The sequence below is a fragment of the Trachemys scripta genome, chromosome 6, assembly GCF_013100865.1.
Source record: "Trachemys scripta elegans isolate TJP31775 chromosome 6, CAS_Tse_1.0, whole genome shotgun sequence".
Taxonomy (NCBI): domain Eukaryota; kingdom Metazoa; phylum Chordata; order Testudines; family Emydidae; genus Trachemys; species Trachemys scripta.
This window is the reverse complement of record NC_048303.1, coordinates 95,615,718-95,630,096: the sequence shown is the minus strand read 5'-3', so window position 1 is coordinate 95,630,096 and position 14,379 is coordinate 95,615,718. Positions and strand designations below refer to the sequence as shown.

The following is a 14,379-nucleotide window of genomic DNA, read 5'->3' as shown; positions in this document are numbered from 1 at the left end:
TCTAAGAAAACCTAGTCCAGTTCATACCTATTGGAACAACTTACCTAGGGATGTAGTAGATTCTCCATCACTTAAATTTTTAATTCAAGATTGGAGGTCTTTCCAAAAAAGATGCTCTAGCTCAACCAGAAGTTATAAGCTAGCTGCAGGAATACTAGATGATCACAATGATCCCTTCTGGCTTTAAAATCTATAAATCCTACAGGAATTGTTTTCCTATCTCTCATACGCTACAAGCCATCACAAGAAGTAGGAAGGCACCTATAAAGCTGCTGCTAGCCAAGAGCTACAATTCTGCATATCAAGTTTAGCAACTGTAATTGTTACAGGATTCTTTGCACAACCTATTCTCCATCTCATTGTTATAACTTTTGTCAAAAATAGGATTTACTTTCCAGTAATGCTAAGTAAGTCAAAATAGTCGAGGTGAACCAGCAAGGAAAGGAATGCAGACTTTATATTTTGCTGAGTAGTGCCCCAGCATCACATGCCTGTAACTTGTTCACTTTCAAGTAAAAGAGGGTACAAAACTTTTAGATCACTGATTTATTTGCAATTAGGATAGCTAGTGGATTAACCAAAATCCATCTTTTAGACAGATTCCTACTGGCAAAAACTTCAAATGTGGGCAATGTCTCCAAAAGAAGAAGTTTGAGAGTTGGCAAATCTGCAACTTCTCCCTTTGTCCCAAAAATCTGAGTGGAACATGTTTGATGATTGCCCAGATTTAATTAGAGAATCCTAGAAAATAATCTTCAAAACTTCACCAATACATATATATAGTGTATATAATGCTGTCCCAGCAGCACTTGTATTTTAGCTATTTAGCACTTTTATGGCTTCTTGTATCACACAAAGTGAGCTTCTCACAATCAAACCAGCAGGTCCTGAGAAGGCAGAGTCTTGAGCGTGAAGTTCACAGGCCACCTACCACTATTAGCTATCCCTAATATCCATGTGCTGCTCTTTACTAGCTTGTGCCACAAAGCCAGGCCTCTGTCCCAAACTCTGCCCGTGTACCTCTCAGGCCATCAGCATCAAGCTGCTGGATGACCTCCATCGGTACTTCTACTGGCCCCAACAAATCTCAGGCTCTGCATTAAAAAAAAACAAAAACAAAAACAAAAAAAACCTACCAGATTGTGCAATATTAGCAACAGATTTTTAAATACGTAACATGCTTAAGTGGCAAGAGGTGTTAGTGAGTTATTAGCTAATTAATTCAAATACTGAAATGCCAACATAACATTAAATACCAAACCATTTGAGTGTCATGTAACCACTACGTGGAAAATGTGGCTTTGAGAGAGGATGAAGGTACGTATAAATATATTATTTCTATATGTAAGCATAAACAACTTTTGTAAAATGTTTATTAGGACAATTGTCCTATACATGAAAAATGTAATACCAAAAAATGAAACAAAGTGTCAGATAGTAGACTGTCAGAACTAGACTTTGCATTGTGCCTTTGAATCAGTCACACATATACAACTCCCTTCTTAGCAACAAGCCCTATTTGCATTTTTCACCTACAATTATCACATTGAAAACTGAAGTTTAATTCTGTATATTTTTTTCCAAAAAAAAAAAAAATGTTTATCCTTCAATATTGGTGAACTAGGTTAGAGAAAATTGCAACATACCTGAGATTATCCTCTGATTTGCCTCTTTCCCTTTGTCCCATTATGGTATGCAGACTCTGGAGACAATCAGCTCCTCATCTCAGCCCAGTTCCTAAGTGTCCTCTCCATTAAATGTTCCAATTTATCAGCAGGAGAGAGAATGTTGGACTCCAGCCTGCAGTTTAACAATGGTCAAGTGTCAATCTTGTTGAACAGCATGAAGTGTGCACTACAGCTCTGAACGTGTCATCCAATATTACTAGAACAATCTGGTTTTTAGAAATAATCTGATTTATGGAAGCTTGGGACACTCAAAGATATAAGAACTTTTTAGCTAACAGAGCCCTGTTGGGCGCAACTTCCAATAACTTGAAGTCATAGGACTTTTGTGTAAAGACCTCATGTTCAAACGCCCAGTGTGTCTCATTAATTTCTGCAACCACGTGTGATCTTACATCTCAAAGTGTAACAGCAATTCATTTGCTGCTGTGTTCAATTCTGGAAACACTGCAGTTGGAGACAGCAGTAAGATTTTTGTACAACTGTTTCTGACAACACTTTACAACATTCTATTGTGTGACAAGAATAAAGGGATCATTGTAACTCAGTGAAGTTGGTGAGAAACACCACAAAATTATTTGTATATATGGCTGTAAGCCTTTTCTTAACTTCCTTCATATGTGCCTTTTATGTTATGCTATATCAACTAACACAACTGTAATAAATAGGTCAAAGTAAAACACTGATGACACATGCCTGAAATAAATGTACGTAGGAAAAAAGGGTAACTTACCAGTAAATAAAGTTTACTTACCTGTAAAAGGAGGTCTTCAAGATGGTTTTGCATATTCCCATGTATGGGTTATCGACAAGTGAAGATGGTTATGACTTGGTCGCCAGACCTGAGACATCCAGTGCTGCACAGGTCTCATTCTCAGATAAGCAAATGGAGTCACAGAGGTAGTGGCTGCCATAGCACCCAATAGATCCAGAAAGAATTTTACTCTGTGGGTGGGACATGGTTGAGTCTTTAACAGTCTTTCATTTTGATAAATCTCTCTTTGGGCTGAAAGCTCTCCCCTCCACTGAATCCAGTATGGGGTCTCTAAAGGGATTCCTTTGTGAAGGACAAAAGATTGTCTTTGGGTGGTTGAGAGAGAGCTCAAGGTCTGAAAAGAGACTGGTTGTGAAGATAGGGTTTAGCTGGCTCTCTCACACACAGCCTTCAGTAACCAGTCATCTAAACAGGGGTAAACAAAAATGCTCTCATTCCGCAGGTGAGCTGCTACCACAGAGTGACATTTTGTACAAACTCAGGATGCTGCTGAGAGGCCAAATGGGAGCACCATGTAATGAAAGTGGTGTCCAGCCATCATGAATCAAAGGTACTTTCTATGATTTCGATTAACTGAAATATAAAAATACGCATCCTATAGATCAAGAGTCATGAACCAATCCATGAACAAAAGCAAAGGGATTATGGTGGCCAGAGTCAATATATGGAACCAAAACATCCGAATGAACTTGTTCAAGCCTTTAAGTCTAGTATTGGCCAAACCCCACCATCCTGCTTCTGCACCAGAAAATAGTGGGAATAAAACCCCCTGACCCTCAGGTATTCAGGATATCCTTGACTGCTTCTATTAGAAGCAATTTTTCCACATCTGTGATCAGATTTGCTTCATAAGAGGGGTCTGGTACAACTTGTCTGCTTTTTGGAGACCAGTTGACAAGATGGAGAAGTGGATCACACAGACCGAGCCGGCTGTAACAACCCATCAAGATGGGTAGAAAGAGACTACTCTTAGCTGTGGCAGCAATGATTTTGAATATTGAATAAGGTGGGAAATCTTTTCCACAGACACCACAGGTAGGTTCAAGGTGGACACCATGTGATATACCATAGAATGGAACTGCACAGCAACCTCAGAAGGAGAGGAGGTTGAAGACACCCCCACATATTCATCTGGTTCATAATCCGTGTCCATCTGCTCTTGTTTAAAGAGGGAAGTTACCTCCTCATCCTCTCCCTCGGACAATACTTCAGGAATCATTGCCTGTAATCTCAGGAAATCTGGAGGAGTTGAATCCAGGGACCTCTGATAATGTTGAATTGCAGGTAATGTTGAATTGGAGATGTTTTGCTGTGATTCATTTCTTGTACTTGGTGTGGGTGTGGGTGTGTGTGGTGGGGCAGGAGTGAGTTGAGAAGGTACTGTCTTGGGCTGAATCATTTGCCAAATATAGGTTTGTTAATCGGATTGTCTGGTTGCACAAGACTTTTCTTGAGTTTTGTCACATAGCCCTGTAACTATAATAGATTTAGGATCAGGTATATAGTTTCTTTGGATTCTTGATGTTGTCCCAAAATGCTCTTTCCATAAATCACACCAGATCAACGCAAGAGCTTTGAATTATGCCACCAAGTAGATATACTTAAATAAAGGACAGAAAATCACTCTAAGTGGAAAAAGTAGGTCACCTGTAGGATGTCACACCATGACATGATGCTCTGGCAAAGTATGAAGTTAATGATGCCTGCATTGCCTGCTGTGCCTCTTTTTTCAATATACACAATCTTGTGGAAATACATCACCCTCCAAGAGGAAAATCAGATCTTTTTACCAATGAAGCTACTACTGTTGTTAACTTTTAGTATACACAATCAAGATGCTTTTGGATTATGGAACATAGAAAATTTCATTTTTATTTAAAACCATGATGTTCTTGTAGAAAAAGTGTAATAGGAATCTGGTTTCTAAAATTGTTTTGGTGGGAAGATATTTTCCCCTTAGTTCTTTAACATTCTTCTTCAATTTTGTCTTTATGAATATGAGGGTAACCACTGGTTTGCAAGTTATAGTTTCAAAAGTATTCAGGTGGAGAAAACCTCTGAGTATTTGACTGTGGTTGGCCATGGTCAGAATGAGAAAGCTCACCCTCATCAGTAGAAGAGCTATTAGCAGAGAAGTAATAACACTTATTTTTTTGGAATGCAAAGGGTGCGCATGAAGTTGGCTTAGCCTATTTACTTTTTTGTGAGTTTCTCAACAGCAATTACCAGCTGATCTGAAGAGAGGGCTCTTGCACTCTAACGCACCATCGTTTTTCCCCTTTGTTTTCAAAAAGGATGTAGCAGATTGTCCTCACTCTGAGCTGGAGACATCTCTCACAGAAACAGGCAATGGGGCAATTGTCCCCAGTTGTGGGAAATGTCCACTAAACAGCCCTGGGAGTCTAAAACAGAGTTGGTCTAAAAACAGAAAAAGTTGTCACAAAAATGTTGGCCTGTTTTTCCATCAAAACAATTCAAAATTTGAAATATTTTAAGCAGTTGTGGTCCAGAAAACACTAACAACCTGCTTTCTCAAGTCATTTGGAATTTTGCAGACAAAAAAAAAGGTCTCTCCCTTATGACCTTGTAATCCAATGGCAGTGCAGCTACCTGGGAAATAGAAGCCTTTTATGCCTGTGTCTGAGCATAAACAGCCCCATGCACTCCCTTCATCTAGGTTGTACCCTGCAAACACATTCCTAATGTGAGAAAGCAATGAAGAAAAAGTTTAAACCTCTTATTTTTCTCATATTAATATTTAAAAAACAAAAAATCCTGAAGAAGGGATCACTTGTTTCTGTCATTTAGGCCCTTCTGCCAGGAGGTGAGGCTCAGAGTCTGCCTAAAGAAGGACTGCAGAACCATTTTATGAAAGTTTGCATCTGCCCTGGAAGACAGGGTTATGGCATAATGGTTCATGAATGTATGTATCGACAACCACGTAGCAGCACTGCAAATGTCCAATACGGGAACACCACGAGGAATGTTATGGACTTTGATTGTGCCCTTGTAAAATGAGCTCACACCCACTGAGGGGGCTTAGCCAAAGCTGTTTCATATGTAGTCTTGATGCAGTATGTTATACTTTTCGAGATTGTCTCTGAAGAGAGCGCTTGACCCTTTATACGATCTGCATATAACAGAAACTAATGAGGCAAAACATTAAAAGGTTCAATCCTGACCAGATAAAAGGTCAGACATTGCCGGACATCTAATATGTGGCGACGCTGCTCCTCAGGAGACGAATGAGGCTTAGGAAAGAACAATGGTAAATATAACACCTGGTTTAAATGAAACTGAGAAACCACTCTATGACCACATCCAAATTTTTTTTTGTCTAAGTCACTTTTTCTTTTCAGAATTGCATATAAGGAGGCTCTGCCATCATAGCCTGCAACTCTCACACTCTCCTTGTGGATGTTATTACTACCAGAAATGCAGTTTTCTGACATAAAAATGGAAAGGGACAAGATGTCAGTGGCTCGAACAGATGTCCCATTAAGGCCCGACAGAGGAACTGGCTCTGGGAGCGGAGGATATAGATGAAGAAGTCCTTTTAAGAATCTTGCTCCCATGGCATTGGAGAAGACAGACCCCCCCCTGAATGGGGGGATTAAATGCAGATATTGCTGCCAGATACACTTTCAATGAACTAAATGCAAGCCGCAACAACTGAAGGTGCAACAAGTACTCTAAAATGTTCTGGGATAGAGGCCAGCGGTGGTTGGATTCAATGGACTAATAACCACACTGAAAATAGTTTCCAATTCACTGAATAGGCCATCCTCAGAGTTTTTTTTTTTTTTTTTTTTTTTTAAACACTGTTAAGGAGGACTTGTTGGATAGCCACCAAACACTACTCTTCTCTCCTTGTCCAACCATGCAGTAGCCACACCATAAGATGCAGGGAGCTGAGTGCAGGATGCAAGGTCCGGCCTTGGTTCTGAGTAAGTTGGGATGGGAGACTGAACTGACAGCATGAGAAGGCTGGAGAACCAGCACTGTCTTGGCCACGCTGGGACAATGAGAATGAGCTTGGCCCAATCTGCCTCGAGCTTGATGACGACCAGAGGGATGACTGGTATCGGGAAAGGCATATAGTGGAGGTGACTGCCAGCTGAGGTGGAAAGCATCAGACAGGGAGCCTGGACTAAGCCCCCTTTGAGGGCAGAACAGACATTTCCTGTTGTCCCTTGTAGCAAACAGGTCAATTGTCGGGATGACCAGGTTGTGAAGATGACCAGAAGGACATTTGCCTTCAGGGACCACTCGTGATTTAGGGAAAAATACCTGCTGAGATGATCCACGAGATGATTCCGGACTCTGGGCAAGCGAGTGGCTATCAGAGTAATGTTCTCCTCGATGCAGAACTGCCACAGCCTGATCGCCTTTAGACAGAGCAATCTGGTGTGTGCTCCCCTTTGTTTGTTCACCTAGTACATCGTGAACCAATGAGTCCCTGATACAGTCGCAAAAATGTGTGACAGCCATTATATATGGCCCAAAGTTCCAGCGCATTGATATGGAGTGAAGCCTCCAGCTCTGACCACAGTCCCTGTACTTTTCCTTGGCGCGGGTTGCCAGAGAATGGCTCCTCTGTTTCTTTGGAGAGGCGCCTGCTCTGGAATGTGAAGCGGCAGCACTTTTGGAACCCAAAGGCAATCTTTGACCTGATGCAAGCCTTGGTACCAAAGCAGGCACTGCTTCACGTAAAGGTCTGGAGCCACTTGGGTCTGTTTTGTGAACAATCTGCAGATCACACAACAGTCTTTCACATGGGCCTGGCTGAGACAAAGCAAGCACTGCACATGGGAACCACTGTTGGGGATCACTCCCCAACATGAAGGATAATGTTTAAACCATGGTGAGGGCATCACCAAGGAAAACTGAACTAATAGAACTAACACTAATCTAACTAAAGGTACTACTAACTATATACAACAACACAAAACTACACTAGTGAGAGGTTGTTAGGTTAAGACCACATAGAACTCTAACTCCAGACACAGGGGAGGGGTAAGAAGGAACTGAGGGAGGGTTGGGGTGGTGCTGCCTCAAATAGCCAGAGGAGGGGCTACAGCCATGAGGCATGAGCACTGCTCCTCTATGGGTACTGATAGGCAAATTTCTCCAGCTCCGGTGCACTGGGTGCGCAGACACCTAAGTGGAATGCATGGCTACATCTACTCAAAGAAGAAAACCCACTACTGAGGAGAAGAGAAAAAAGCTTGAGAACAGCATTTCAGAGAATGGTCCCTGATGAGTATTTTCCTCAAAAAAATAGCATCAAAGATAAATGCTGAGAAAACATGAGGTAAAGTAAAAAGAGGGTCTCCCTATTTACAAAAAAACATCAGAGATGTTTAAAAATGAAAATGGTGAATCACTGCATTCTGTTGATCCCCTGGAGACAGATTTTTCAGTGGTTTTTTAGATGGGTGAGACATCTAGGATATTTTCTTATAGAACTGAACTGTCCTGGATAATAGGAAAAGTCAAACCTTTAATAAGAATTAACCAACATACATTGAGAAACTAGAAAAATGTAATTTATCACTGGAAAATATGTTTAATTATGGACTTATTGGTTGCTTGCTGAAAATACAATACAACAGACTCACTTTCTCTTCTTTGTGCGATAGTGGTATCATTATATATAAATCAATAATTAATGAAAAATAATCATTTTCTGGAGCTCAAATTCAAAGCAACAAGAAAGAGAAACATTCCATGCTGTTTAAAAAGAATATACTACTGTTTCCTCTAAACTAACACCATACAAAGAAACAAACATACAGGTTTTAATGTTAAAATTTTTAATAAACGTATTTATCTATATCAGGCATAAATATTTGCATTGTGTGATTATATCGTCAGGTTGCAAACTATACAAGATTTAGCAATCATACAAAGATATGATAACATTGTAATTATAAAAATCATCATTTAACATTAGCAGACTAATTTCTTAGGAAAACTGCATGTTTACAGTTCAAGCTCAAGAACTTGGATGGACCAGAGTGTAACACTTAATTTACTATTTTCATAGACACATGGGCTAAGAGAGTCCATATAAGAGAAACAAAGACCAGCTAGAACCGCAAAGTACTGCTCAGATGTGGAAATAGAAAATTTTGAACTGCTAACCAGCGCTAATTAATATATGTATGTTTCTTATGAAAGGTTACAAAGAAGCATAAGCTACTACTATTATTTTTATAAAAATATTAGAAAATAAGAAAAGGAATTTTAAAGTTCTTTTTCCAGGACTTACGGCAACTTTTAAATCTCACATCTGATTCCTGATTCATTTAGAGAGAGAGAGAGAGAGACTATATGTATCATGAATGCATATTGTATATATATTGTATAGTTTTAATAAAAAAATCCAGTTATAAATCTCAACTTTTTATCAAGGAAAACTTAAAACTCAGGGCTGCATGCCACTCTCAGGTGCAAACAACTCTCTTTGAAGATAACTTGGAGTTGTGTTTGTATATCCAGACAGATAATTTGGCTTTAGTTGCTTATAGCCTAAAGGTTATGTGTGGTAACACTTACAAAGTGGTGCAATTCTCCTCAATCATGGTAACAAAATCCACAAGACTAGTGAAAATGGAAATCATTAAACTATATAGCTTAGGAGGAAAACATTCCAAGCTATATTAACATTTTTTAATATATTTTTTCACCTTAAGGCCTGGAAAAGACTTTATAGAGCCCTTAATTGTATGCAATACCATGGTTGTGTAGAATGGACGTTGGATCTTTTGACTTATAAATATATTTCAATAATGTCTCTTGCATATTTTATGACTACAGTACCCCACTTTTTATAGGGCTTAGTCATTTGGACACATTACTATTTAAAAAAAAAATATCAAATTTGTTGCTCTTAATTCCGTGTTTTGGTTTGTCAATGATTATTACTAATACTATTATTTTGAATCAAGTTAAAAAACATACAGTGCTTTTTCTGAGACATCAAACTAGCTATTTTCTCAAAAGAAGAAAATTTATATTCATACAGGAAAGATGATAATGTGCTTCAATAAATGTTTATAGTATACTTAACTACTATTTTAACACTACAATAGACAAAGTCAAAATGCAGACATTAAAATAAGTCTTAAATTTAATAAAATTTGTTGTTCAAATTAATATATTCTTTTCCACTGAATACAGAATGACTGAAGTGTAGCAATGCAATAAAGACTGGTAGCAAGGTGCAGTAATAGGAGTCTAGAAGAAAGGATGATATAGGGGGAATATGCAGCCTGTTGGCCAAGAGAGGAGCCCGAGAAAACCAGGGCAAGATAGGATCCTGGAAACTGGGGAAGCAGGAGAAAGTCTACAAATGCATTTTTTCTGGAATATGATGGCATTGACGCTCTTTCCGGGTTCTTTTAAGCTCTCTGAGTAAGGATTTGCCGGTTTATAATATCAAAATAGTTTATAATTTAGAGAAATATAGCACAAAGAATGGAAAAAACTACAATCCATTAAAACAGGAGCTTGAGCACAGCTATACATAATCTTTGAAGATCTAGTTTAAGAACTGGGCATTTGAAATAGAGAAAATTTTGAAGTACTTTAGGGACTTATTAGGTGATCAGGATGAAGACAAGATTTGCACAACATTATTTTATTGGCAGAGTACATCAGGAAAATAAAAGTTGGTGATAATCAAACCCATCAAACAAAAGAAAGCTCCAAACAGAGAGGAATGATTTCAAAATAGAGAACAAAAAGGCTATACAAATGAGTATGTACAAAGAAGACATGAGTTGTGAGAGAGGCCAAAAGCAGAAATTCAAGGAGCGGATTTGTAGCAAATATAGGAAGAAAGAATGAAATGGTATTCAAGAGAGGATCATAATAAGGCTCTTGATCCAGTTGTATTGTGTAAGTTTAGAAGTAGTAGTGGTAAAAAGCAGGGATTGAGAAAGTTTGTATTATCCGGTATTCAGCTAAAGACATTACCAACAATCAAACAAGGCAATATATTCATTATTATTTTGGTGTGAATGTAACTTGAATAAATACTCTTGGTGCATGTTTCATGTTTTCTGTACTACAAAAGATATACATGAGAGGAGTAACACACAATCATTGTCATAGTTTGGAACTTGTTTATATTCTTTTGATTCAATTTACATTCAATATAGCAAAGAATAAAATGTTCTGGGGGAAATTACAATAATATTACAATATATTTTGTAACCAGCTGAAAGGTTAAACACCACAGCAGGAAAGACTTGGTATACATGAAATGAATTGTAGTTTGGCAAGCCATTTACTTTAGCTTTTACAACAAAGCAACATTTTGGATAGCTCAAACAGCACCAGCAATTTCAGGAGGATTAAATTCCCTAACTATGCACATTCCAAACAGTGGTTTGGAAATAACATTTTGGCAGCAGATACTACATGCATCAGACCTTCCATAGTCTTCAAAATCTGGAGTAGACAATATATTCAAATACCACTATGCAGTCCCCTTCACCTTTTATGTCCACTAATCTATAGATTTTATTTTTCAAGTCATTCTCATATATTACTATCCACACATCATAACAGCAAATTGAAGAAAAAAAAAAAAAAAAAACCCCAATATGACATCACAGCAGGGTTTTCTTTATTGAAGTCCAGCTGCCACTTACATTTATTCCAATTGGATATTAACCTTTTTTAAAAAATCGTTTCATTAGGTGAGTAAAGGCAAATGTGAATTAAGTCAATATTACTTTTGTTAAATTATTTTAATATGAACATGATTTTTATATAAATTTTGATTAATTCAGCAGCCTTCTAAAATTTATTAGTTTGTTTTGCATGCAATACTATGTAACCCTAGGAATACTCTTGCATTGAACAGTACTCTTAAACCTCAGGATATACTTCATTATCAAGTATTCCAACTCCACTCATATAGTCAAAATAAGGTCCGACTACTCTCAGCATAATTCCAAAGATTTATCTGTTTCTCCTCTCCCCAGATTATCACTTCCTTCGGTAAACTGACCTGTTCTTTTTTATGAATACCAATGTGTGTGTCATGGGATCTGAAGCTTTTGCTAAATCTGAGTGGCATATAAAATAATTTACTAAAAGTGATATTACTATATTTTAAGTTGATCATGAACTGTTCATTTATATAAAAAATATAAAGGAAATAATTCCATGACATTTATCAATAAAAAGCCCCTCTAAGATTAAATATCTGAGTTAGCCATTTCTGGTCAGCAGTCTTTCTGAATTTTCTTCAAGCTGTAGGAGTAAGTCTGCCTGACCTCTGATGAGTTCATTTGAATTTCAATAGAACACAGTGGCTGACATCTATGTGAAAACTGATGGGAGAACTAGAGTTTGAGTATTGATCACCACCTCAAGATGTGCTCCATCTAAAATCACACAGATTATTCTCAAGCTCAGTTTCTGTAGCAGACGTGAAAGAATCAAACATAAGACAACTGCTTGTTTATACTGTATTTGTAAGGAATCAGGTCTAGATTTAGGTGTCTATAATTTCATAAGTAAAAAACCCGGCAAGCCAAAAGTTGGTAGGAATTTTTTTTTTTTTAAATCACCAGACTATTTTACCTGACTGATTACTCAATTAAAATTTGATTATGATTATATATTATACAGGCAGAATGAAGCTATTACAAACTCTCTTTTTTTCCCCTGATAATCAAACAGTTTCACATGTTAAACAGCAATTAAAATGCAATAGCCAGAACTGTGCATTCCATGTTCTCTGTGTCTTGGAGCTTCTCCAGTGATTACAACTTTGGATGACTTTCTCTCACTTCTTCCAGTTTAGAAAGGATCCACTGTGGGAGTTAAGAGAAAAAAAAAGTTCCTTTAGTAAAAAGTGTGCCATGCAGTAAAAAATTTGGCTGGGATGGCCAGACATGTCACCATTTAATACCTGGTCCTAATCAAATCGTAACATTATGCAAAGTTCATAATCTACAACAGTATTTCTCTGCCTTTCCTGTCTTTATACTGTCTTTTGAAGTTCAAATTCCAATCTCCCACATGACAACATATGGGACTACTGCTAAAACATCTGGCTAGGCTAAAATTCCAATTACTTAATCTGCAGTTAGGGTTGCCACCAGTCTGGTTTTTACCTGGACAGTCCAGTTTTTGGTTTCTGCATCCAGGTGCCATATATGAACAATAACATTTTAGAAAAGTAATAATTACCACTGTGTTGCATATATCCTGGAGAGACATTATTATTCATTTATATTATCCAAGTATTCTAGGCAAGTCACAGAACAGAGAATGACATGGTTCCTGCCACTAAACAATTATAATTAAATTTTAGAGGTGACAAAAAGAATGAAGATGATAGAGTTGGCAGAGGGTGGAACCAGCAAAACTGAGTCTTGCTGCAATATGATCATATTGTTAGTCAGTTTAGGCACAAACATGTTGTTGGTTCTGTTAAGGTTTTTTTTTTAAAATGTATTTAAAATTAGGAAAATAAATATACTAGTAAGTCAATGCACACAGTGTGGAGAAATTAGTTTTCAGAAGACATTTAAGTAAGAGGATATTGGGACGGCAGATCAGAGTGGGAAAGGCATTCCCTATATCACGAGGAGTATGAAAAAAAGGAGATAAAGTCTCCTGGAAGAAAGAAACAAAGTGTATCAAAGCTGATAAGAGGCCAGGTTTGATAAATAAATAGGACTGGAGTTATGTGCTGCTCTGTCCCTCAGTTTCCCCATCTGTAAACTGAGGACACTCAAATTCCAAGGCCATAAGGCACCATTGTGATCATCTAGTCTGACTTCCTGTATGACATGGTCCATAGAACTTCCCCAAAATAATTTCTAGAGCCTATATTTTTGAAAAACATCCAGTCTTGATTCAAAAATGATCATTGATGGAGAATCCACCATGATCCTGGGTAACTGGTTCCAATGGTTAACTACTCTCACTGTTAAAAATATACATCTTTTTTCCAGTCTGAATTTGGCTAGCTTCAACTTCCAGTCCCTACACAGTTCTATGTTATGAAGAACCCATTTATTAAATATGTGTTCCCCATATAGGTAACTTAACCATCCCCTTTTTACCTAAATAGATTGAGCTCCTTGAGTTTATCGCTGTAAGGCAAGTTTTCTAATCCTTTAATCATTTCTCATGGCTCTTCTCTGAACCCTTTCCAATTTTTCAACATCCTTCATGAATTGTGGACATAGCATTCCAGCAAGTCGCGCCATACTGGCCTCTTTTGTAAAGTGCTTTTAGATCCACTGATGAAAAGTACTATTTAAGCGCTAGTTATTACCATTATGTAGGCCCTTAAAGGTGAGACTAAGTATTTGAAATTTAATGCAATAGAGAAGATGAAAAGAGAGATTAAAGTCAGTAGGTGACGTGATCAGACTAATGGGCTAGGAAGATCTAGACTGTTTTACTTAATTTTAGATTGGCAAGTATTGAGAAATAGCTCCAATGGAGGATATTAGAAAAGAAATAAACAAACAAAATTCTGGTTAATTTAATTGTGTGTGTGAAAGAGGTTACTGGTAACTGTTGTTCTTTAGGAATTGCCTCTGTGCATTTATACTTGTGGAATCTGATGCCCTAGCACAGAGCTGCAGTGTCTGCTGGGGAGACACACAAGAAACCTTGTGTGGAAGTGATGTCTCTCTCCTACTGTATATAGGGGAATGTGCACACACATACTCGCCTCAGTTTCTTTTCCCTAACCACAGAGTCCTGATGTTATATAGAACTCTAAGGTAGAGGTAGTGGTGGAGGAGGGGGGGAGGGGGTAACAAGAATTCACAAAGGCAACTCCCAAAGAAGAACAGTTACTCGCAAGTAACTTCTCTTTCTTAAAGGGATTCTGTGTACTCCCACTTGTGGGAGTTTACAAGCAGTGCCTCATCT

The 14,379-nt window shown here is 37.9% G+C and overlaps 1 protein-coding gene across 3 annotated transcripts in view; it reads right to left on the bottom strand.

Moving 5' to 3' along the window:
• Positions 1 to 8,259: 8,259 nt before the first annotated feature.
• Positions 8,260 to 14,379, bottom strand: part of VPS13A (vacuolar protein sorting 13 homolog A) — a 271,263-nt gene continuing 265,143 nt past the window's right edge. For all 3 annotated transcript variants that reach the window (XM_034774370.1, XM_034774372.1, XM_034774371.1), the window contains one exon: positions 8,260 to 12,296. In XM_034774370.1, coding sequence (XP_034630261.1) covers positions 12,246 to 12,296 — 51 coding nt within the window. In that variant the 3' untranslated portion in view covers positions 8,260 to 12,245. The remainder of the gene's footprint in view (positions 12,297 to 14,379) is intronic.